Source organism: Penaeus monodon, chromosome 9, assembly GCF_015228065.2.
Source record: "Penaeus monodon isolate SGIC_2016 chromosome 9, NSTDA_Pmon_1, whole genome shotgun sequence".
In the NCBI taxonomy this organism is placed as follows: Eukaryota; Metazoa; Arthropoda; class Malacostraca; order Decapoda; family Penaeidae; genus Penaeus; species Penaeus monodon.
The window spans coordinates 34,619,480-34,642,350 of record NC_051394.1 but is presented as its reverse complement, the minus strand read 5'-3'; the positions used below and the strand labels follow the sequence as shown (position 1 = coordinate 34,642,350).

The 22,871-nt window shown below is 36.4% G+C and overlaps 1 protein-coding gene across 1 annotated transcript in view; it reads right to left on the bottom strand.

The window, feature by feature from the left end:
• The window catches only part of LOC119576706 (ribosome-binding protein 1-like), a 68,683-nt gene that overhangs the window by 30,374 nt on the left and 15,438 nt on the right, over positions 1–22,871 (bottom strand). Inside the window, exons 7-13 of the mRNA XM_037924353.1 lie at positions 20,321–21,105; positions 20,067–20,165; positions 19,796–19,926; positions 19,538–19,649; positions 18,167–18,250; positions 3,337–3,426; positions 2,530–2,559 (exon numbers count right to left, since the gene is read on the bottom strand). Of these exons, the coding sequence (XP_037780281.1) occupies positions 2,530–2,559; positions 3,337–3,426; positions 18,167–18,250; positions 19,538–19,649; positions 19,796–19,926; positions 20,067–20,165; positions 20,321–21,105 (1,331 nt within the window). The remainder of the gene's footprint in view (positions 1–2,529; positions 2,560–3,336; positions 3,427–18,166; positions 18,251–19,537; positions 19,650–19,795; positions 19,927–20,066; positions 20,166–20,320; positions 21,106–22,871) is intronic.

Sequence of the window (22,871 nt, the reverse complement as noted above, 5' to 3'; positions counted from 1 at the left end):
TAAAGAAAGCAAGAATGAGGTGGTACCTTCCAAGTCTCGGGCTACAGTAGTGAGACGCAAGCTACAAGTCGGGACAAGAGATGAGAGTTACCAGCTTTGCCCAAGGCAAGTATGCAGTCTTCAGCACTGTGGCTCAAGGAAGAAGAAAACATTCATCCATCATCTAAAATCCATCCCCTATTTTGTACTTCTACAAACATCTTTAAGAAAAATGTTTTTGAAATTTTGCACTGAATGTTTTTTTTTTTTTTTTTTTTTTCTGAGGAAAACCTATATCATCAATTTCCTCTCTGATAATCAAGTATCATACACAGTCAAAATATATCCATGTCCAATTTGCCAACTCTCCTATTGACAACTAATTCAATATATTTTCAAGCACAATACAACTCCAAAAATACAAAACACACAAATATGGTTACTCAAACATGAGTACATAGTTTTTGAGCGTCTGCAAACTAGTTGGTACATCAATGTTGCTTATAATTTACGACCTTACACATTCAACCCCAAACCAGATATACAGCTATTGGCAAGAAAAGAAAAAAAAAAAAAAAAAAAAAAAAAAAAAAAATCTCCCTCCATCTAAAGCTTACTCCGTTCCACACCCCACTATCACTCACTTGTACTTCTCCCTTTGCACCTCAGGTACTTGTTCATTTTCACTTACATTTTTTTGTCTTGCCCTGTAAATTTTTTTGCTTAAAGACATGTTACTGAAATTTCAAGCTTTCGATCTTTGTCAGGAAAGTAAAAAGTTGCATTTATATATTAGCTATGACATGTCAAGTCAGCCCATACTTGTAACTTCATGTTCTGATGTTTAATTACTATTGCTGCAACAATAGAAACTGTGAAACTGGAGCATGGTATTCATAGCCATGTCATGATGGTATTCATAGCCATTTCATGATGGAAAGAGATTAATACCTTTTCTTTAGTTTGCCCTTTCTCAATCTGAGGTGCTTCCTTCCAGTCAGACAGAGGTCATACCTCATATGTATACCATGCTGGTACATGAGCTGTGATGACAAATTAATCCAATATCTATTGCTTCTGATGTAGAAGCCAGATCTTGTTTTGTTGATTCCTGACCTGATAAAGAATCATGGAATAGTAGTATTATAACCATTTCAATCTTTAGTTTTCTCAGCAAGGTTTAGGTAGAAACACTATGGGCATGTTTCATATAGGATTTAGTTTTCCTATAATACTTTATTTTGTTTTTCCACAGGTAGAGACAATGAACTACATTTTGCATGCAAGGTTTCTGTAGGCAGAAAAAACAGGTTCTAAGCATTTTTAATGGATCATACCTAGAGCATAAGAACTATTCTTCCACTACAGTTAGTTGTATATTGGCATGTATATCACACATAATGACAGCTGATGATACTTTTGTAGTGAATGTTATCCAAAGTTTCAGAAGAGGCAAACCAGGATTACAGATTTTGGTGCCATTTTATAGATTCTCCTCTCCATAATATTTGTACAAAAAAGAACCTGAAGTTTATCTAAAACTTCACAAAGTGTTCCTGATGAAGATATCAAGATACAAGTTTTCTTGCCCGGAAATTACTAATCCTCGTTTTTTTCAAATGCAATCACTTGCACTCCTGCCTCTAAAAATCCTCATCCTTCTCAACCTTTAAACACTCATCTCTCTCTCATCTCTCTCTCTCTCTCTCTCTCTCTCTCTCTCTCTCTCTCTCTCTCTCTCTCTCTCTCATAGAAGAAAGAAAAAATTTGGGCCCTAAAGCCAATGTGCCGTTACAACATTCATGTGGGGTTAAGGGAAACACGAAACCAGAAGCCACTCTTTAAATGTCCATGCTCGTAAATCTCAATATCTACTTGGACATGTAACTATATACTTACCTGCCCAAAATTAGTCTTGATTAGAAATCTTTGATAAGCATTTCCTCTTTTTGGAAAAACAAGGTTCCAACAACCTATCTTAATACTCTAAAATGCTGACAACACACTGGCATACTACGAATCAAATGATGAGTATTTTTATCTTCCCTTGAAGATGAGCAAAAAGCCAATTCTGCATCATGAGACTTACAATACAAGAAGCATTTACTCTACAATATTTTGATTGCAACTTACCATCTTTCAAATAACTGAATTTAGTAAATACTGTATGAAATTATCAAATGATCTCTTACCATTTTCACTATACAACTTTTATTCATGGCAATTAGAACCAACGTTTCCAATGTCACAAATATCTAAAATATTTTAAATAGAGAACTCAACATCATGTGCATGTGGAGCTCTATATTAACTTAAGTTGTTTAATTTTCTGTTGAAAACACAGCTTCAACTCAACCTTGCCCTTCTGCTAAATACAACCAAAAATTCAATCCCTTTATAACCGTAAGACTACCGTTCATGTGTTTACACTGGGGTCTCATGACAATTCTCACTTCAATGGAAGATCAACAACACCGAAGGAACCTTGTTTTTCTATTCAGCAAGTAATAAATTTCAGCAGTTTAGGACAGCTTTACTAAGAAAAGTTACCTGGTACGTCTTTTTCCTAACAGGAAGGGCCTGAAATGGGAAGAACCACTGTAGGAAGTAGTAAATCTTCCACATTCATTGCAAAATAATTATAGGAAATAGTACGGGCAAAACTAATCTTCTCTTTCATTTTAACTTACTGGAACTTGATATTTCAAAAAGGACTTGGTTGCACCCAAAGATCAGCAATCTGTTGGATTTTTTCTCCTCTTTACAACTTATATTTAAGCTTGCCCTTACTCAACACTGTTGTTGTAAATTGTGGGAAACCAAAATGAATAAATAAAGTTGTTAATATGATAATCACAATCATTAAGTATAATACAAAAAACAAATAAGACATATCAATATATAAAATAATGCAAAATAATAACAAATCATGTATAATAAATAAATGATCAAGAAATATCAAACCAAGGTAAACCAACCATAAACAAATGCAATCATCCACAACAAAAATGTGTTTTGTAGAGGCAGGAAATGGATAAATCTGATAAATGCATTACAGCCAATCTGAAAGTTCTGGTTCCATTCTGTCTAATTATCTGTCCCACAAATTCATTTTTACAGAAGATGCAACTCTAAATGAAAAGGTTACAAATCTGTGCATGAAACTTCAAAATCATGTAAAAGTAGTGCTCCCCTAACCAAAAGTCATTTACGTGAATTGTGTAATCTTACTACAGTAATGATCTCAAATGTTGTTGCAGTTAAAACAAAATACAAAATTCAACCACATAGCCACAATTTTTTTTTTTTTTTAATATATATAAAATAAATACTTGATGAATGGGTTACTGTACTCACCAATGCGTCATCTACAACAACCTCAGGGAAAATTCTTCTAAGGACGGCACGAACCTTCGTCTTCTCCTCTTCCACCTCGCCAGATGCCTCCTTTCAAAACCAGAGAAATATTTTTGCAAGTTCATGTTATACAACCAATTTTCTACATGCACAAAAACACGCGTAGTCACACACGCGTAGTCACACACGCGTAGTCACACACGCGTAGTCACACACGCGTAGTCACACACGCGTAGTCACACACGCGTAGTCACACACGCGTAGTCACACACGCGTAGTCACACACGCGTAGTCACACACGCGTAGTCACACACGTAGTCACACACGCGTAGTCACACACCCGTAGTCCACCACACGCGTAGTCACACACGCGTAGTCACACACGCGTAGTCACACACGCGTAGTCACACACGCGTAGTCACACACGCGTAGTCACACACGCGTAGTCACACACGCGTAGTCACACACGCGTAGTCACACACGCGTAGTCACACACGCGTAGTCACACACGCGTAGTCACACACGCGTAGTCACACACGCGTAGTCACACACGCGTAGTCACACACGCGTAGTCACACACGCGTAGTCACACACGCGTAGTCACACACACACACACACACACACACTATTAATAACATATTATAAATATTATTAATAACATATTATAAATAGAGTATATTTCAAAGACAGTTTGCAGCCCCAGAAACAGAAAGGTATCTACACAGCATCAAAATCTGCCTTAACTAGTTTAGAAAATTTTTGAGATGCACTACACTATATTACATAGGAATCAAACACAATCCCAACATTTGATGGATATGAAACTAATGTACTACTTAAAATCCAGTGACCAATTTATTATACAATTTTTTTTTCTTACAACCTCGCTGACAAAGTTAACCCCATGCTGCCGGGAAAAGGTGATGTTCACTGTAGTATTGTTCTACGAAATTTATCTACACAGATGGCTTCGCATGTGCTCAGCCTTCCTCAATTTTTTTTTTTTTTATGCTATTATTATTGATGCTATTATTATCATTACTACATTATTATAGTGTTATTAACACTACTAAAAGCAATATAACATTTTTAAAAATCCCAAAATCAAGGAAAAAGTTAAATAGGCAAGATAGCTAGGCTTAGTAATAGCTCCTTGTGCAGCCACCTAGGTGTAAATACAATAAACTAACCGACTTGCATGCCATTCCCAGCAGCATTGGGTTAAATATTGACAACTACAATTAAAAACTGGTTTACAGCTACAGTCTTAACCATGTTCGTAGTTTTAATAACAGTTATTTCTCCTCCCCCCCCCCCCCCCACCAAAAAAAAAAAAAAAAAAAAAAACATGACGGTAACAAGACATTATATATATATAATATATATCTATATAATTATATATATATATATATTATATATATATATATATATAAAAAGTTTTATCTGATTATATACAGCATTTAATACTAAATTTTGGCTATTCTGGTATTTGAACTTAATATTATCTGAAGCTAATACAAATATTAGTTTAAATGTGCATTATTCAACCTAAAATTAAATCAACTTGCATTGCAGGTACAACATAGAATACACATGTTAGTGGTACACACCTTATTACTTGTTAAGAATTTAGTAAATTTTGAAATCAACACTACATGCATCATACGTTTATTCTTAACAACAAACGTCTGTCTCCTAGATGTTCATCTTTTTGCTTTATCTCCATCCTATCCAAAACTGAGAAAGCCTAGTTGCAGCAGTGGCTACATGCTCAGTGTAATAAAATAACAATAAACCAATTGGATCTGTTGACATAAGCAACATGTCACAAAAAAAATTGGCCAAGGGCCAGGTGACGGGAATATGCTATCATGAAAAATTCCGCTCTTGGAGGAAGATTAGACTCGGTGGGCATTTAGGAAGGGTCTCAAATTATTTCCACCAGTAAATGAAGGTGGAATGTACCACCCATGAGTCATGGCTGGAAGTGCACCACCAAGAACAACATTTCCGTGCTCAGGATCTTATTCCTACCCCCATCACAACTTGCAGAACAGAATAACTTGGGAATGTTAGAGAAAACCTCATGCAAAAAGTTACTTTGTTATTACTGCACAGTTAATGAGCTACCTAGAGAGGAAAAGAGCCTATCACCATCTTGATACAGCATATCAAATGGCAAATATATACACCATAGAATATGGCAAAAAAAGCAAAAAAGTTTATGCAGAAAAATAGATAACATTGCAAAGGGGAAGGGCACTCACGAGGGTGTGCGCACACACCAAGCCTACTAGCTACACACCCAGAAGTTATCACTTTATGAGTGTCTAATAGACTTGATATTGGTCCAGGTATGGGCTGCAAAGAACCCAGATCCAGTAGGTTAATGGGTCTACTAGGCAGTCCTTTGTATTTACATTAAGGTACTGCCCCAGCTGAGGCCTACCTTGCTCTAGTCATTTGATCATAAGATCATAGTTTTAGATAACTAATTAATATTTTGGGCAAATTATAGAGTATATAATCGCACACCATTTCATATTTTAACCCTGCCCCCAAACAGCAGGAGCAGGAGCTCAAAAATTTACCCTTTTTTTTATCCACTGTACTGTCCACTGGTCGTATTTTTCCCCAAAATTACCTAAAAAAAATGTATATATATTCTTCAGACGTATTTTAAGTCATTTTTAAGTAATCTACATTTTATATATACATTTTTTTCTCCCTAAAATTTAAAAAATTTGGATCCAACATACCCAGTGCATTACAATGCCATTGCAAATGTGACCAACCGATTTCATGGTGCAAGAAAATTACAAATGCTGGCTGGTACAAAGAAGTGAGAACACTGTTGGATATATGGAAACTCGCCTGAGCTCACTATCTCTATTCTTTCAATAAATTCAATGATGTAATATATATCTATGTATATATTCATTAATAAAACTCTTAGTATACTTTGCAATGAGATTATTTGCAAGTCAGTTATTGATTTCAACTGGGACCATATTTTGTAAAGATACTTTTTTTATGAAAGTAAATATTCTTGTCTGAAATGTTTAATAAATGCATTAAACCATAATAAACACTAAAGCAGAAAATACCGATTCTTTTATCTGTGGCAATATCAGTACAAAATTATTATAATCATATAATCTTGGCATGAATACAGCATATTGGTTCAATTTTGAGAATCACAGAAGCCATGCGTAAAATAGACAGTGAGTTACCGAAGATGCTGAATTTTTCCCACGCTCCAAACAGATGGGGAAGGGGGGAGCTGGTCACTGGGTGGTTAGAACTTTCAAGGAGGTCTATATATATGTGAAAACACAAAGTTAACCATTTTCATCATCCTCATTTAATAAAACACATTTATATGTAAAGCAAAAACTAGTTATCCACATCAAATCTCTTTCTTTAGTAATTTTTATGAAAATCAGCCGAAGGCTAAGGAAAACCAGTAAACATTTGTGTTCAGTCATTTGCAATAATTATTTCTGCAAAAGTGGAAAAAAAAATTAGACCGATGGGGTTGGTTCTAGATTTATGCGCTCAGCATCCACAGGATGCAGATTTTGCCAGAAACACATGAAAAAGGTTCAATAGCTGTTTCAACTATTTACAAAGACCATACTTAAGGCCAATTTTCAAAATTCTATATAGTTTTATTTTAGAGCGGGTATCATTGTATTTTCATCTTCAGCATGAAAGAACTGATATCTTACTTATATTTCTGAAATTCTAAAATTTGCCTCCAAGATGCCCTTCACACTGAAAATTTGACAGCTGGACAGCACCGACGATTACAGCAGAGCCTAAATTAAAATACTTATACTTTCATTTTTTTAACATTACTACCTTGCACTCAGTACATATAGAGACCCTTTTATAAAAGGTCCAGAATAATACCAGGGAGTCTCAATGAAAAATAGATTTCATGTGTAAATATACGCAAAAATATCTTTCAAGAAAAATCTCAAAATATTTCACTTTTTGGCATAAAAGTGTTCTTTGCACATTTACACTCCTATCTATCACTATGATCTTCATTCAACATGTCATATGCAGACTGCAACAAGTACAAGTCTACACAGGTGTACCTGCGCTAATTACCTGCATAAGTAGTTAACCGGTTTCCCTTGCTCCTAACAGTTGTTAGGTAGTCTCCTCATTAATTTGCTAGCCATAGGCTAGCTAACACCAAATCACCCTCATTTCCCACCCCATCACCGAGGAACAAGACAGACTTTAAATGCAAGTTCAAAACTGAGCAGAGCATTAACATGGAGCCAATTTATGAATTTTACAAAATCAACATAGGCCCAATATAAACAAAATCCAGATTTCTTGCAATCATACAGTCCTCCATACTTTAAGGTAATTTGCTATCTCCCATAGTTGCCTATTCCATTTCTAGACCTAATAATCTTATTACTGCATTTACATGGAAAAATGCCATGTATAATTCTCCCATTTCAAAAATAACATCAATTTGAGAACGCATGTTTATAATTTAACACCGCTACCTTACATAACCTCCCACACAAAATTTCAAAATTATAAAAAAGTCATGTTTGCCTGTCCAACAGTGGCAGCATAAATGAAAAAATACTAACAAAATCAATAATTGTCTTTTAATTGAAGTTGGCTGGCTGGAATCACCACCAAAAAATTTTTCCTGCTCAGGATTTATTTCCCACCCCCCTCAAACTTGCAGAACGAAAACTTGGGAATGTTAGAGAAAACCTCATGAAAAAGTTACTTTGTTATTACTGCACAGTTAATAGCTACCCAGAGAGGGAAAAAGCCTATCACATCTTGATACGCCTAAAATGGGAAATATTAAATAGAATTGGCAAAAAAAGCAAAAAAGTTTATGCAGAAAAAAGTACATTGCAAAGGGGAGGGCACTCACGAGGGTGTGCCACACACCAACCTACTAGCTACACACCCCGAAGTTTACTTTTTGATGCTAATAGACTTGATATTGGTCCAGGTTGGGCGCAAAGAACCCCCATCCCTAGGTTAAGGGTATAGGCAGTCCTTTGTATTTTTCTTAAGGTACTGCCCCCGCTGAGGCCTACCTTGTCTAGCTTTGATCAAAGATCATAGTTTTAGAAAAATAATTTAAAATTTTTTGGGGAAATTTTAAAAGTATAAATCGCACACCCTTTTATATTTTAACCCCGCCCAAAAAGCAGGACAGGAGCTCAAAAAATTTACCCTTTTTTATAAAATGTACTGTCCATGGTCGTTTTTTTCCCCCAAATTTCCTAAAAAAAAAGATAATTTTCAGACGTATTTTAAGTATTTTTAAGTAATACTTTATATATAATTTTTTTTCCCCAAAATTAAAAAAATTTTGGTCCAACATACCCCGTGCATTACAAGCCATTGCAAATGTGACCACCGTTTCTGGTGCAAGAAAAATTTCAATGCTGGCTGGACAAAGAAGTGGAACACGTTGGATAATGAAACTCGCCGAGCTCACTATCTTATTCTTTCAATAAAACTAATAAGTAATTAAATCTATGTATATATTCATTAAAAAAAATTTAGTATACTTTTCAAGAGATTATTTGCAAGTCAGTTTTTGTTTTTAACTGGCCATATTTTTAAAGATATTTTTTAGAAAATAAATATTTTGTCGAAATGTTTAATAAATGCATTAAACCCTAATAAACAAAAGCAAAAACCGATTTTTTTCTGTGGCAATTCAGTACAAAATTATTTTAATCATTAATCTTGGCAGAATACAGCATATGGTTTAATTTTTAGAATCCAGAAGCCATGGTAAAATAGACAGTGAGTTACCCAAGATGTGAATTTTTCCCACGTCCAAACAGAGGGGAAGGGGGAGTGGTCACGGGGGTTAGAACTTCAAGGAGGGGTTTTATATATGTGAAAACACAAAGTTAACCCTTTTCTCATCCTCATTAAAAAAAACATTTATATGTAAAGCAAAAACTAGTTATCCCCATCAAATCTCTTTCTTTTGAATTTTATGAAAATCACCGAAGGCTAAGAAAACCAGAAACATTTGTGTTCAGTCATTTGCAATTAATTATTTCTGCAAAAGTGGAAAAAAAAATAAAACTGGAGGGGTTGGTTATCTATGTTTTATGGCAACTCAGATCACAGGATGCAGTTTTGCCCGAAACAATGAAAAAGGTTGCGTCAACTATTTCAGACCATACTTAAGGCCAATTTTCAAATTTATATAGTTTATTTAGGCGGTATATTGTATTTTCATCTTCGTGAAGAATGATATCTCATTTTCTGAAATTCTAAAATGCTCCAGATGCCCTTTACACTGAAAATTTACAGCTGGACAGCACCGCGATTACAGCAGAGCAAATTAAAATACTTATTACTTTCATTTTTTAACATTCACCTTGCACTCAGTACATATAAGACCCTTTTAAAAAAGGTCCAGAATAATACCAGGGGGCTCCCCAAAGAAAAAAAAGATTTCATGTGTAAAAATACGAAAAATACTTTCAGAAAAATCTCAAAAAATTTCACTTTTTTTGGCATAAAAGGTTTTTTTGCACATTTACACACTCCTATCTAACACTATGCCATTATCAAATGTCAATGCAGACTGCAAAAAGTAAAAGTCTACACGGTGTACCCCGGGGCTAAAAATTACCTGCATAAGTAGTTTAACCGGTTTCCCTTGCTCCTAACAGTTGTTAGGTAGTTCCTCATTAAATTTTCTAGCCTAGGCTAGCTACACCAAAAACACCCTCTTTTCCCACCCCATACCGAGGACAAGACAACTTTTAAAAGCAAGTTCAAAATGAGCAGAGCATTAACTGGAGCCATTTAGAATTTTACAAAATCAACATAGGCCCCCAAAATAAACAAAATCCAGATTTCTTGCAATCGTCAGTCCTCCTACTTTTAAGGGAATTTTCTACTCCCCCTAGTTGCCTATTCCATTTCTAGACCTAATAATCTTATTACTGCATTTACATGGAAAAATGCCATGTATAATTCTCCCATTTCAAAAATTAACATCAATTTGAGAACGCATGTTTATAATTTAACACCGCTACCTTACATAACCTCCCACACAAAATTTCAAAATGATAAAAAAAATCATTTTGCCCGTCCCAACGGGCACATAAATGAAAAAATACTAACAAAATCAAATGGACTATTAGTTTGCTTTTGGTTAAATTTTCAGTTCTACAAATATAGTCATTCCATGTCTCAGCAACACATTTAGTCTCAAACTACATTCCAATTTAATTAAATCCTGATCATATTTACAAAATTTGTCATCTGAAACTGTTCTTATAACAAGATATACTTACTCAATTAGTGACAATTTAGGTTATGTTTGCGTAACAAAAATACTATACTCTAGACATTCTTAGTTGTGTTGGCTCAAGTGACAATATCAATAACATATCAAAATTAATAGTTCTCCTTCCTAACTTGATAAAATGTTCTTAACTGGAAGCTATTAACCCTTTCCCGACGGGTGGCAAAGGGAAACATCCATGGTGTATTACCCTGCCATGGGTAAGGGTTGTATGTACGGCCACGCCATGGTGTATGTACGGCCTCCCTGGGGTATGACGGGCCCTGCCATGGTGTTGTCGGCCTGCCATGGTGTATTCGGCCATGCCATGGTAGTACGGCCCTGCCATGGGTATGTACGGCCATGCCCCTGGTGTATGTACGGCCAAAGCCATGGTGTATGACGGCCGCCTGGGGGTTTTCGGGCCATGCCTGGTGTATGAGGCCAGCCATGGTGTAGTACGGGCCTGGGGCCCTGGTGTATGTACGGCCAGCCATGGTGATGTTTACGGCCCAGCCATGGTGTATTACGGCCAGCCCCTGGGGTTGTACGGGATGCCCTGGTGGATTACGGCCATGCCCCGGGTGTATGTCGGCCATGCCATGGTGTTGTACGGCCAGGGCCCTGGTTTGTAGGCCCTTCCATGGTGATTTTACGGGGCCCTGCCATGGTGTAGTACGGGCCTGCCATGGGTAGTACGGCCATGCCATTAAAAAATTTTAAAAGGCCACACCTTCATATTTTAACCTGCCCCAACAGCAGGACAGGAGCTCAAAAATTTCCCCTTTTTTTTTATAAAACTGTACTGTCCACTGGTCGTTTTTTTCCCCAAAAATTACCAAAAAAAAATGATAATTCTTCAGACGTATTTTAAGTATTTTTAAGTAATCACATTTTATATATACATTTTTTTCTCCAAAAATTTAAAAAAATTTGGTCCAACATACCAGTGCATTACAAGCCATTGCAAATGTGACCACCGTTTCATGGTGCAAGAAAATTACAATGCTGGCTGGTACAAAGAAGTGAGAACACTGTTGGATAATGAAACTCGCCGAGCTCACTATCTCTATTCTTTCAATAAATCTAATAATGTAATATAAAATCTATGTATATATTCATTAATAAAATCTTAGTATACTTTGCAATGAGATTATTTGCAAGTCAGTTATGTTTTAAACTGGACCATATTTTGTAAAGATACTTTTTTATGAAGTAAATATTCTTGTCTGAAATGTTTAATAAATGCATTAAACCATAATAAACACTAAAGCAGAAAATACCGATTCTTTTATCTGTGGCAATATCAGTACAAAATTATTATAATCATATAATCTTGGCATGAATACAGCATATGGTTCAATTTTGAGAATCACAGAAGCCATGCGTAAAATAGACAGTGAGTTACCGAAGATGCTGAATTTTTCCCACGCCCCAAAACAGATGGGGAAGGGGGAGCTGGTCACTGGGTGGTTTAGAACTTCAAGGAGGGTCTATATATATGTGAAAACACAAAGTTACCATTTTCATCATCCTCATTAAATAAAACACATTTATATGTAAAGCAAAAACTAGTTATCCACATCAAATCTCTTTCTTTAGTAATTTTTATGAAAATCAGCCGAAGGCTAAGGAAAACCAGTAAACATTTGTGTTCAGTCATTTGCAATAATTATTTCTGCAAAAGTGGAAAAAAAAAATTAGACACCTGGACGGGGTTGGTTATCTATGTATTTATGGCAGCTTCAGTATCCACAGGATGCAGATTTTGCCAGAAACACATGAAAAAGGTTCAATAGCTGTTTCAACTATTTACAAAGACCATACTTAAGGCCAATTTTCAAAATTCTATATAGTTTTATTTTAGAGCGGGTATCATTGTATTTTCATCTTCAGTATGAAAGAACTGATATCTTACTTTTATTTCTGAAATTCTAAAATTTGCCTCCAAGATGCCCTTCACACTGAAAATTTGACAGCTGGACAGCACCGACAATTACAGCAGAGCCTAAATTGAAATACTTATACTTTCATTTTTTTAACATTACTACCTTGCACTCAGTACATATACAGACCCTTTTATAAAAGGTCCAGAATAATACCAGGGAGTCTCAATGAAAATAGATTTCATGTGTAAATATACGCAAAAATATCTTTCAAGAAAAATCTCAAAATATTTCACTTTTTGGCATAAAAGTGTTCTTTGCACATTTACACACTCCTATCTATGCACTATGCCATTATCAACTGTCATATGCAAGACTGCAACAAGTACAAGTCTACACAGGTGTACCTGGCGCTAATTACCTGCATAAGTAGTTAACCGGTTTCCCTTGCTCCTAACAGTTGTTAGGTAGTCTCCTCATTAATTTGCTAGCCATAGGCTAGCTAACTCCAAATCACCCTCTTTTCCCACCCTATCACCGAGGAACAAGACAGACTTTTAAAAGCAAGTTCAAAACTGAGCAGAGCATAACATGGAGCCAATTTTTGAATTTTACAAAAATCAACATAGGCCCAATATAAACAAAATCCAGATTTCTTGCAATCATACAGTCCTCCATACTTTAAGGTAATTTGCTATCTTCCATAGTTGCCTATTCCATTTCTAGACCTAATAATCTTATTATTGCATTTACATGGAAAAATGCCATGTATAATTCTCCCATTATAAAAATTAACATCAATTTGAGAACGCATGTTTATAATTTTAACACCGCTACCTTACATAACCTCCCACACAAAATTTCAAAATTATAAAAAAGTCATTTGCCTTCCAAAAATGCACTAAATGAAAAAACTACCAAATCAAGACTATTAGTTTGCTTTTGTTAAATTTCAGTTCTACAAATATAGTCATTCCATGTCTCAGCAATACATTTAGTCTCAAACTACATTCCAATTCATTAAATCCGATATATTTACAAAATTGTCTCTAATGTTCTTATACAAGATTCTTACTCAATGTGCATTTGGGATTTTCGTAAAAATAATACTCAGCTTCTAGTTGTGTGGCTCAAGTGACAATACATAACTATCAAATTAATAGTTCCCTTCCTAACTTGATAAAATGTTCTTAACTGGAACTATACCCTTTCCCCGGGGGCAAGTATAAACAGCTGGTGTGTTATCTGGCCTGCCATGTGTATGTACGGCCATGCCATGGTGTATGTACGGCCATGCCATGGTGTATGTACGGCCATGCCATGGTGTATGTACGGCCATGCCATGGTGTATGTACGGCCATGCCATGGTGTATGTACGGCCATGCCATGGTGTATGTACGGCCATGCCATGGTGTATGTATGATGATGTAAAACTACATGAAAATACCGATATGTATTTTGGTAAAAAAAAAAAATAATAATAATATCACGTATTTATAAAAACACTGAACATAAAAGTATATCTATATGGAAGTGATAATATAAACCTGTTGAAACTAAAGTAAATCTTATAAAGTAACTTCGAAAAAATAAATAAATAAATAAAAAAAAATAATAAAAAAATTAAAAAATAAATAAATAAATAAATAAATAAAACAACAAAACCTACGGTTTCAACTCCATGAGCGAATAATGATCAACTATCGAGTCTATATAACAAACATATCCTACAGTCTTGATTTATCAGGAAATATGGCAAATAGAGACCTTGCAAAATAATAATTTTGAAAATACAACATAGGCTCTTAGTATTACGAAGAAAAGGCAAGGGATGCTGGTATTGGGCATGAGCGGTCGTGCATGCTAGGGTGACGATATAAGCCCCCGGCAGCGGTGCCCGGCCACTATGAATACTACCCATCGGGAAAGAGTTAACTGAGCAATACTCTAGCTATGGTTGGCACACTTCAATGATGGGTATATCACAATATCTTGCTTTTGGGAAAAAACTGAAATTGGTCAAACTACTAGAAATACAGTGAAATAATGACTAAATACCTGATGAATTAGCTAACTCATGAAACAATAGTTCAAGTTAATTAGATATATGAAAGTACTGTGCCTTAGGCAAGAAAGTTGTAGTCTAAAACGAAGCAAAAAATTTGTGGCCCTAAAATGAGGAAAATAACTATAAACTTTGTAATGCACTGAAAGCAGATCCCCAAAAGACTGTCTATTCAAGGCAACTGGGAGAATGAAAACGGCTATATGCAAGGAACAGGGAGAACCACTTCGAAGTGAAAAAAGACATAGTAAATGTTAGTTTAGCAAGGAATTGATGTAAAAGACAGGGACAAAGATGGAACGAGCACAATGAGAAATTCTTTGCATGTGTATAGAGCTATCTGTAAAGGTAAGTGTAGGTTTAATCACCACTTTCTTCATAATTGAAGCTTTATTCCACTACATGATGCATACTTAAGATAACTAAGTGTTTAACCCTTTGCTCCAGAAGAATATGGGGTGTGCTTAGCCTCCACTTCTTGGATTCTGGCAAAGCCAACTGGGCTAGCCTCCAGAAGATTTGGGGTGTGCTTAGTGTTTGCATTTTAGAGATGTATAATATTAATTTTAAATTGGATCTGGCAGCTTCACAGCAATCACATAGCAGAATACAGGAATTAGGTTTACATGAGTGACTGCCCTGACGGGTGTGCAGGTTGTAGGCCAGGTGACTGCGAACACTCCTGTGCAGTGACAAATCTATGCCTTCCCTTTGCAAAGTTATTCTCTTTTTATGCACAAGCATTTTTCTTTTGTTTTTTTTTTACCATTTTCAAAAGGTCCATATTTATCATTTGATTTGCTTTATCAAGATGGCTTTATCGAGATGGTAGATTGTTTTCCTTGCAAAGACTCCCACCTTTCTAGGAAATCCATATAACACTGTGCAAGAATAATAATAAGCAACATTTTATTTGTATTTTTTTTTCTTACTTTTCATACTCCTATTTTCTGTAATACAACCTGCATGCACTGTCACGGTAGGCAGGAACAAGATCCTGAGCAGGGAAATGGTGTTCTCCCTGGAGTCATCACTCTTCCAGTCATGCCTTACGGACACTCTTATTAATGGAAATAATGCAAAAGTCCTTCTAATGCCAAAGGAGTCTAATCACCCTCCATGGGATTTGTGCACTTGTGGCAAGTCTTTCCCAGCCATCAGCCGAAATGCACAACGGCAAGATCACATCCCCATGACAGTTTTAACTGGTCCTCAAACTAAATTTTTTCCTGACATGATGGTCACATCATCCAGAACATAGGGGTTAAGAATGTGACACTGTAAAAAGGTGGAATGTGGTTTTACCAAGGAATAAAGAGTAGGACTTTCTTTCATTTATGAAAACCTCATTCTTACACAACATATGATTATGTTATATATATGGCTGCTATTCCCATGGCTTCAGGACTTCCATTGTGTGTGTCACACTTCAAGAGAGTCACACTGGCTGAACATGAAGAGACTGACCATGTAAACTAGTAAACTACAGGTTTACAGCAGCACCAAGAGAGCAAAATTATTAGTGCATAGCATCTTCCAGGGATAGAAGGCAAATGAGATATGTATTAGTCTTGGATCCAGGCGACATAACCATGTCATAAAAAATTTGGCTTAAGGGCCATTATATTAATCCCTTGGATCCATGTGACAACCATGTCATAAAAAAATTTGACTTAAGGTCAGGTTGACAGGAACATGCCAATGTGAGAATTTTGGCTGACTGCCAAGGTGATAAGAATGACTCGCCATTAGTGCATAAAGTTCTTGGAGGGTGATTAGACATTGTAGGTATTTAGGAAGGGGCTCTTGCATTATTCCTATTGCTGAAGGAGTGTGGAATGTATTATCCATGGGCCATGGCTAGAACAGTACTGGCTCCAAGAGGATATGGTTTCCATACTTAGGATTCTCTTCCTGCTGCCCCCCTCCCTCCCTCCCTCCATGACAGGTGGCACAGGTTATTATAGAAGTGAATATTTGCCCCCCCCCCCTCCAAAGACAAATAATAATCATTGTTATTATAAAGCACAGAGTTATGGACTGTGCAAGGAAAACAGACCATTACTATCTTGATACAGAATATCAAATGACAAATACAGAAATTGGAAAAATGCTTTTGTGGAAAGTGAGAACACTGCAAAGGGAGGCAAGGAGTCTTGCCGCTGCACATGAGTGTGTGTGTGTGTGTGCTGGGCCTACAAACCACACCCAAGAGTTGTCACCAAGTAAGCCTAATGCCCAGATTTTAGGCCAAGTGTGGGTAGTGAAGCACCAGGATCCAATGGTTTAACATCTTGACTTGTAAAAATTATGTCCCAATTTCCCCTACAGACAATGCAACAAGTCAGCCATGACGAACTACACTTCCTATTAAGGTAATGGGTTAAATTATGATCGTCAGTACTTTTTCTTCCTTTTCTTTACAACAAGAGACTACTGACTATAACGGCTTATAAAGAATATAATTAAATAAACATTTAATTATTTCCCAAATTATCGAATGTGGGCTTGTCCGCCTACCCTGGTCTCTAGAGGCCAAATAGAAGTCTAAACACAAAAGTCTCTTGCAAATATGTGAAGTCTTGATTTGTGTGTACCAGCACTTACTATGAATCTTTGGTCAACATGACTTATGCCAAGGAATTACAAAATTATGTTTTTACACATGATAATCAGATTCTAAACCCATGTAGCTCTTCTTTTAGATTCTAAACCCACGTAGCTCTTCTTTTAGATTCTAAACCCACGTAGCTCTTCTTTTAGATTCTAAACCCACGTAGCTCTTCTTTTAGATTCTAAACCCACGTAGCTCTTCTTTTAGATTCTAAACCCACGTAGCTCTTCTTTTAGATTCTAAACCCACGTAGCTCTTCTTTTAGATTCTAAACCCACGTAGCTCTTCTTTTAGATTCTAAACCCACGTAGCTCTTCTTTTAGATTCTAAACCCACGTAGCTCTTCTTTTAGATTCTAAACCCACGTAGCTCTTCTTTTAGATTCTAAACCCACGTAGCTCTTCTTTTAGATTCTAAACCCATGTAGCTCTTCAATTATTATCTAAATGTAATAAATTGTTTTATTCATATTCCATTCAAATCAAACCAAACAGAACAAGTATATGCAATTTTAAATAAAAGTAAAAGCTACTTTGTAGTTTAAATATATATATTTTTAAATGCACTAAAATTCAATTATGCTTAACAATGTCTTGAAACCAATATCATGCATGTAAAACTTTAGGTTCTGGATTGAAATGTGAAAATACACAAGTGGAAATTCCCATCAACTTGTGTAGAGAAAACCATTCTGTATAAAAATCACAATATAGTTTTGAGAAAAACACCTGCTTTCACTGAGCTGCTAACTGGTTGAGATGCAGATTTCAACCAATCAACAGTTGTGTCCAATAAATAGCCAAGCACTGTAATACAAGTCAAGCTCTTTCATAATAGCATCCTCTTTCAAGCAGCAGCATCTGTAGATTCCCTATCTATCTAGCATCATATCAGCTTTGGTGTGTTAACTGAAGAAGCTTGCTTACTAAAGAAGGGGCAGCACTTACATCCACCTGCTTGAGTCTAGCCATCAATTTTTCCTCTGTGCTTGTTAAGGCCTCCAGGACTTTGTGGTTCTTTTCTCGTAACTCCTACAGGGCAAGGATTAACATATACTATTAGACTTCACTGACATTGGGCCAAACATATTTAATGAAAACTAGCAGCATTGAGATACCTCTACACTTTCAATATTATTCATCAAGTAATATACTTTCACAATCATTAACAAAGGCATCCAAGCCCCAAAATGTATAGAACAATGGAATGGAAATTCTAAATAAGTAGACATATGTGGGTATACATAAAGAGAAGTAAAGTGGACACACAAAGCTAATTGGTGAAAGTCACGTCAGGCTACACAAAATTTTGTACAGTGCTGGCATCCCTCAACCAGTTTGCTCTGGATTATTTCACAAGGATTTAAGCCATTCCTTTATTTCAAGGCTTCCAAATGCTCTCTCAACTTGTGAAAGGATAGTATGGACACAGGTCTTATCTTCAGAGATCTCTTCTTTAAGTCTTATTATTGTCTGAACTTACATTCATGTGTAACCAGTTACACTTCAGCTCTTCTTCTTTGCATCCATTTTACTCCAGCAACAGAAGTAACTCTAATCTAACATGATGTATGCTATAAATGAAAATTGTAATTTCTCATCCCCTTAGTCTTGAATGCTCATTTCCAATCTGAAGAGGTTTAGAAGGATACCAGCATTACCCAGACAAAGGCCAGACACTAATGCAAAACATGCATATCAGCCTAGTGTTTGAAGGATCAATTTCAAGAGGCACAGGCAAGGGTAACAAACACTAAAGGTAGTGGAAAAGGTTTGCATATTACACTACTTTCAAGAAGAGGTACTCTTGTTTCTCCCCATTTATTACATGAAATGGCATTCAAGGATCTAGGATCATTCATGAATCAAGGACTGCCCCTACCTTTAGATTAGGGCATAGACTCAAGCAACTTTCAGGCTCTCATTCCTAGCAGAAAAGGTAACAGACACAAATGTTACAGTACACAAGGACTGCAACATCTTTTCCTGAGGCATAGTATCAGAGCAACATGCTAATAATTGGTTCTACTACACAAGATCAAATATTTGAAAGAACTACAGGAATATTATTTAAATCAATAATGAAAGGAATACTAATGCTATGTATCCATACAGACAAAATGAAACAAAAAAACTAACAGATCCAAAGACCCAGATACCACAAGAATACATAATAGGTAATAAAAATGTGTACATACTACATTGAAAAGTGTAACATGATGAGACATTGAAGTTTTATCATCACAGCCATGCAAGTCCATCAGGAAAATGGTCATAACAAGTGCAGTTTTAGAGAACAATTTAAAAACCAATACTCACATTGTTCTTTGCTTTCTGATTATCCAGTTCTTCTTTTAATCTTGCAATTTCCTTCTTCAGGTTTGATACCTCACTTATTTGTTGTTCTATTTGGATCTCTCTTTCCTTAACTCTGCAAATGCCATAAACAGTATTTTTTTTCAGTTTCCAAAACAGACAAGTAAAACTAGGAAATAAAAATTAGGAACATCAATTATGATTTGCACTACATGAAACCCTTTCAATATTCATAAAAAAACAAACAAATTAAGGTCTCACAATGATTCTAAGTGGGCGGTGGATGGGCCTTGGGTTTGCTCTGCATGAACATCACCATTTTCTTGACCCTCAGCTGCTGGACGGACACTCTGAGATGCCAAAGACTCCTTTTCCTCTTTTAAGCGTTCAATCTACATTAAAAAAAAAAAGTTTATATAAATTTTGTAAAGCTTATCAAATACCAAATACACTGACAAATCTCTGGGTTTCTGACTTGTATATATATATATAGCAGCACATGATGTACAAGACATGAAGCATGTGAACTTACTTCTGCAGTCTGGTCTAACACCACCTGTCGTACACTACAAAGTTCACCCTCTATTTGGGCTAATCGCGACTCCACTTTTGTTTTCTCCTGTGCCGATTCCTACAAACAAAAAATTGTTACAATATTTGGTTCAAAATAAACAAGAAAATCTACATTTTATCCAGAACCATTAACAAACTAGCAATTATGAATCACTACAAGCAACACAAGGAAATAAAAAGAAATGCACTACTTTCATAAAATCACTGACATACCTGAAGTTTGTGCTGTGTTTGTGCAGTTTTTGAGGTTTCATTTGCTAGTTGCAAAGTAAGAGCATCTCGCTCAGCACTTGCAGCAGATGCCTCTGCCAAGGCTTGGGCTCTCTGGGCATCAGCACTTGCAAGTTGTGCCTGCAGCTCTGTGATTTGTGTATTTCTATTGGCATTTTCACCTGCTCTCTTTTCATCAAGAGCAGCAATGTGCTCTTCATACTGCTGGCATCTCCTTGTTAATTCTTCATGCTCTTGTCTCAGCACAGCTGTTTGCATTTCCGACTCACTGAGGGAAGCTCGCAGTGTTGCAATTTCCGATTCATTATTCGTGCTCTGCAACTGCTGTAAAATCTTTTGTTGCTGTTGCATTTTAGCCTGGTATTCCTTCTCTAGAGCTGCCTTCATTTCATTCAGACGTGCATTTTGAGATGACTGGGCATTTGCATTTGCAGTCTCGAGCTCACGTGAGTGACTTGCAACAGTGTCATCCAATTGAGCTTTCAGCTTCACTGCACGAGAGCGTTCACAATTCAGTTCCGTACGGAGGGCAGTAATCTTGGCTGACAGTGCAGAGTGAGCCTCATCCTTCTCCCTCAAGCGGGTTTCAACTTCCTCCAACTGTCGTCGAAGCTGAGTTGTGGGATCAACACGTCCCTTCTCAACCCATTCACCACCAGCATTGTTCTGCTGCTGCTTGTTCAGCAGGATGTCAATCAAAGTTTGAATCTCTCCACTGCTCAGGTGAGCATCTTGCACAAGGGGCAGAATTCTACTCTCTTTTGGACCTGAAATTGAATAGGGAACAAAGATAAAATAAACACTATCTCTATAATATAAAAAAAAAACGGTCACAATCAAATCTAAATAATGCCAAAATGCATTCTACCTCTATTCAAAAATAAAAGGAAAACATTATTATAGCTATAATAAGAACACTGATGCTTGCTGCACTGAAGTACAATACACACTATAAATAATTAAATCATCTTTAACAAATTAAGGACAGTCAGACTGACTATGGGTTACTTCTTGACAATGTCATCTACAAGGAGAAAAGGAGAAGAAAAAAATGTATACATTCAAAGGACCAGCTCATGGAAAAAAAAAAATTAATACTCATTGTACATATTGAATCTTGAAAATACATGATGTGTCAGATGATTCAATCATTAGTGCAGCCAACCCCCCCCCTTCTTTTTTTTTTTTTTTTTTTTTTGGGGGGGGGGGGGGGAGACATTTAATGGCTACTAGGTATTTTTTACATGGAACAGAACCAAGTCAATGTTGAAAAATGTGAAAGTACAAATTATATACAATTTGAATACACAAACTTTGCTTAACCCGTTATTGCCGGTTCACGTGTAGACACGTCATAGAAAACAGGTCTCTCAGCAGGGTAAGCTTGAACGTGCGGCCACGCGCCAGAGCGAGTGGAGCGGGACGTTCGGCTTCACGCAGCGGACTCCCGCGCCCACTGTCTGGCCGTTGCCAGATATCACTAGATTTTAACCAATCTCAGCGAATTCTTATGCCCGGGAATAACAGGTTGAGTAACTTTTCAGCTACTTAAAATCTTACAATAACTATTCCACACAATTCCACTCTGACCCGTCATAGGATTTTCTTCTGAGCAGAAAGGACATCTACTCTAGGACAATTTTAGAAGGACTACACTTCTCTAAGTTACTTTAAATTTCCCTCAATATCTTTCCATACTCAGTGACGACAGGAACCAAGAAGGTATTATGCAAGTCTGAGTGCAAGTGCAGGCACCTACAGGCACTTTTGGGTAAAGAGGAGGGGAAGGGGGAGTGAGCAAGGAAGGAGGCGAGGAGGGAGGGAACGGAAACAGAGGTGAGAAAGTAGAGGTAGTGGATTTATAGATGTCACAATCGTATTTGAAACCCAACTCAGCTGAAGAATACTACACTATCAATGACAAAGAGCCATACTGATCTGATTATTTGTTTGAAGAGATTTGTAATAAGTGATGGCTCAAGGCCCCTGAAACACAGTAGATATCCAAAAGATCATTATCTCTGTCAAATATTTCACATCAGTATTACAAGCTTAGCATACGATCAGTCAACAAGTTCACTCACTATACAGTTATGCTCTGTAACTTAACTACTGGTATGATTTATTTGTTACACAATTTCTTAGAGCAAAACATTTTACATAAACTTCTAATGATACTATGTATTACTTATTCTACATCTTTTGAACTTCTAGTACTTTCTTACTATTTTCTTGGTCTACCTCTATCATCAGCTCTATATTCTGTCATCAGCTATCACACAAGTCCCATCCTTTCCACTTCCACTTCCACTTATCACATTGTCCTCATTATGCAATTTTCATTCTAGTTATCCACTGGGAATCTGCCTCATCACATAAGAGGTCATGACACACTAGACAAATGTCAGTGGCTTACTGACATTTACCAACTAAGGAAACTATCTAATTAATTGGTAACTATGAAAATTATTAATTTTTAACCCATTTCAGACAGGTCACACGTACTGGTGCAATAAACAGCTTGGTCAGCAGG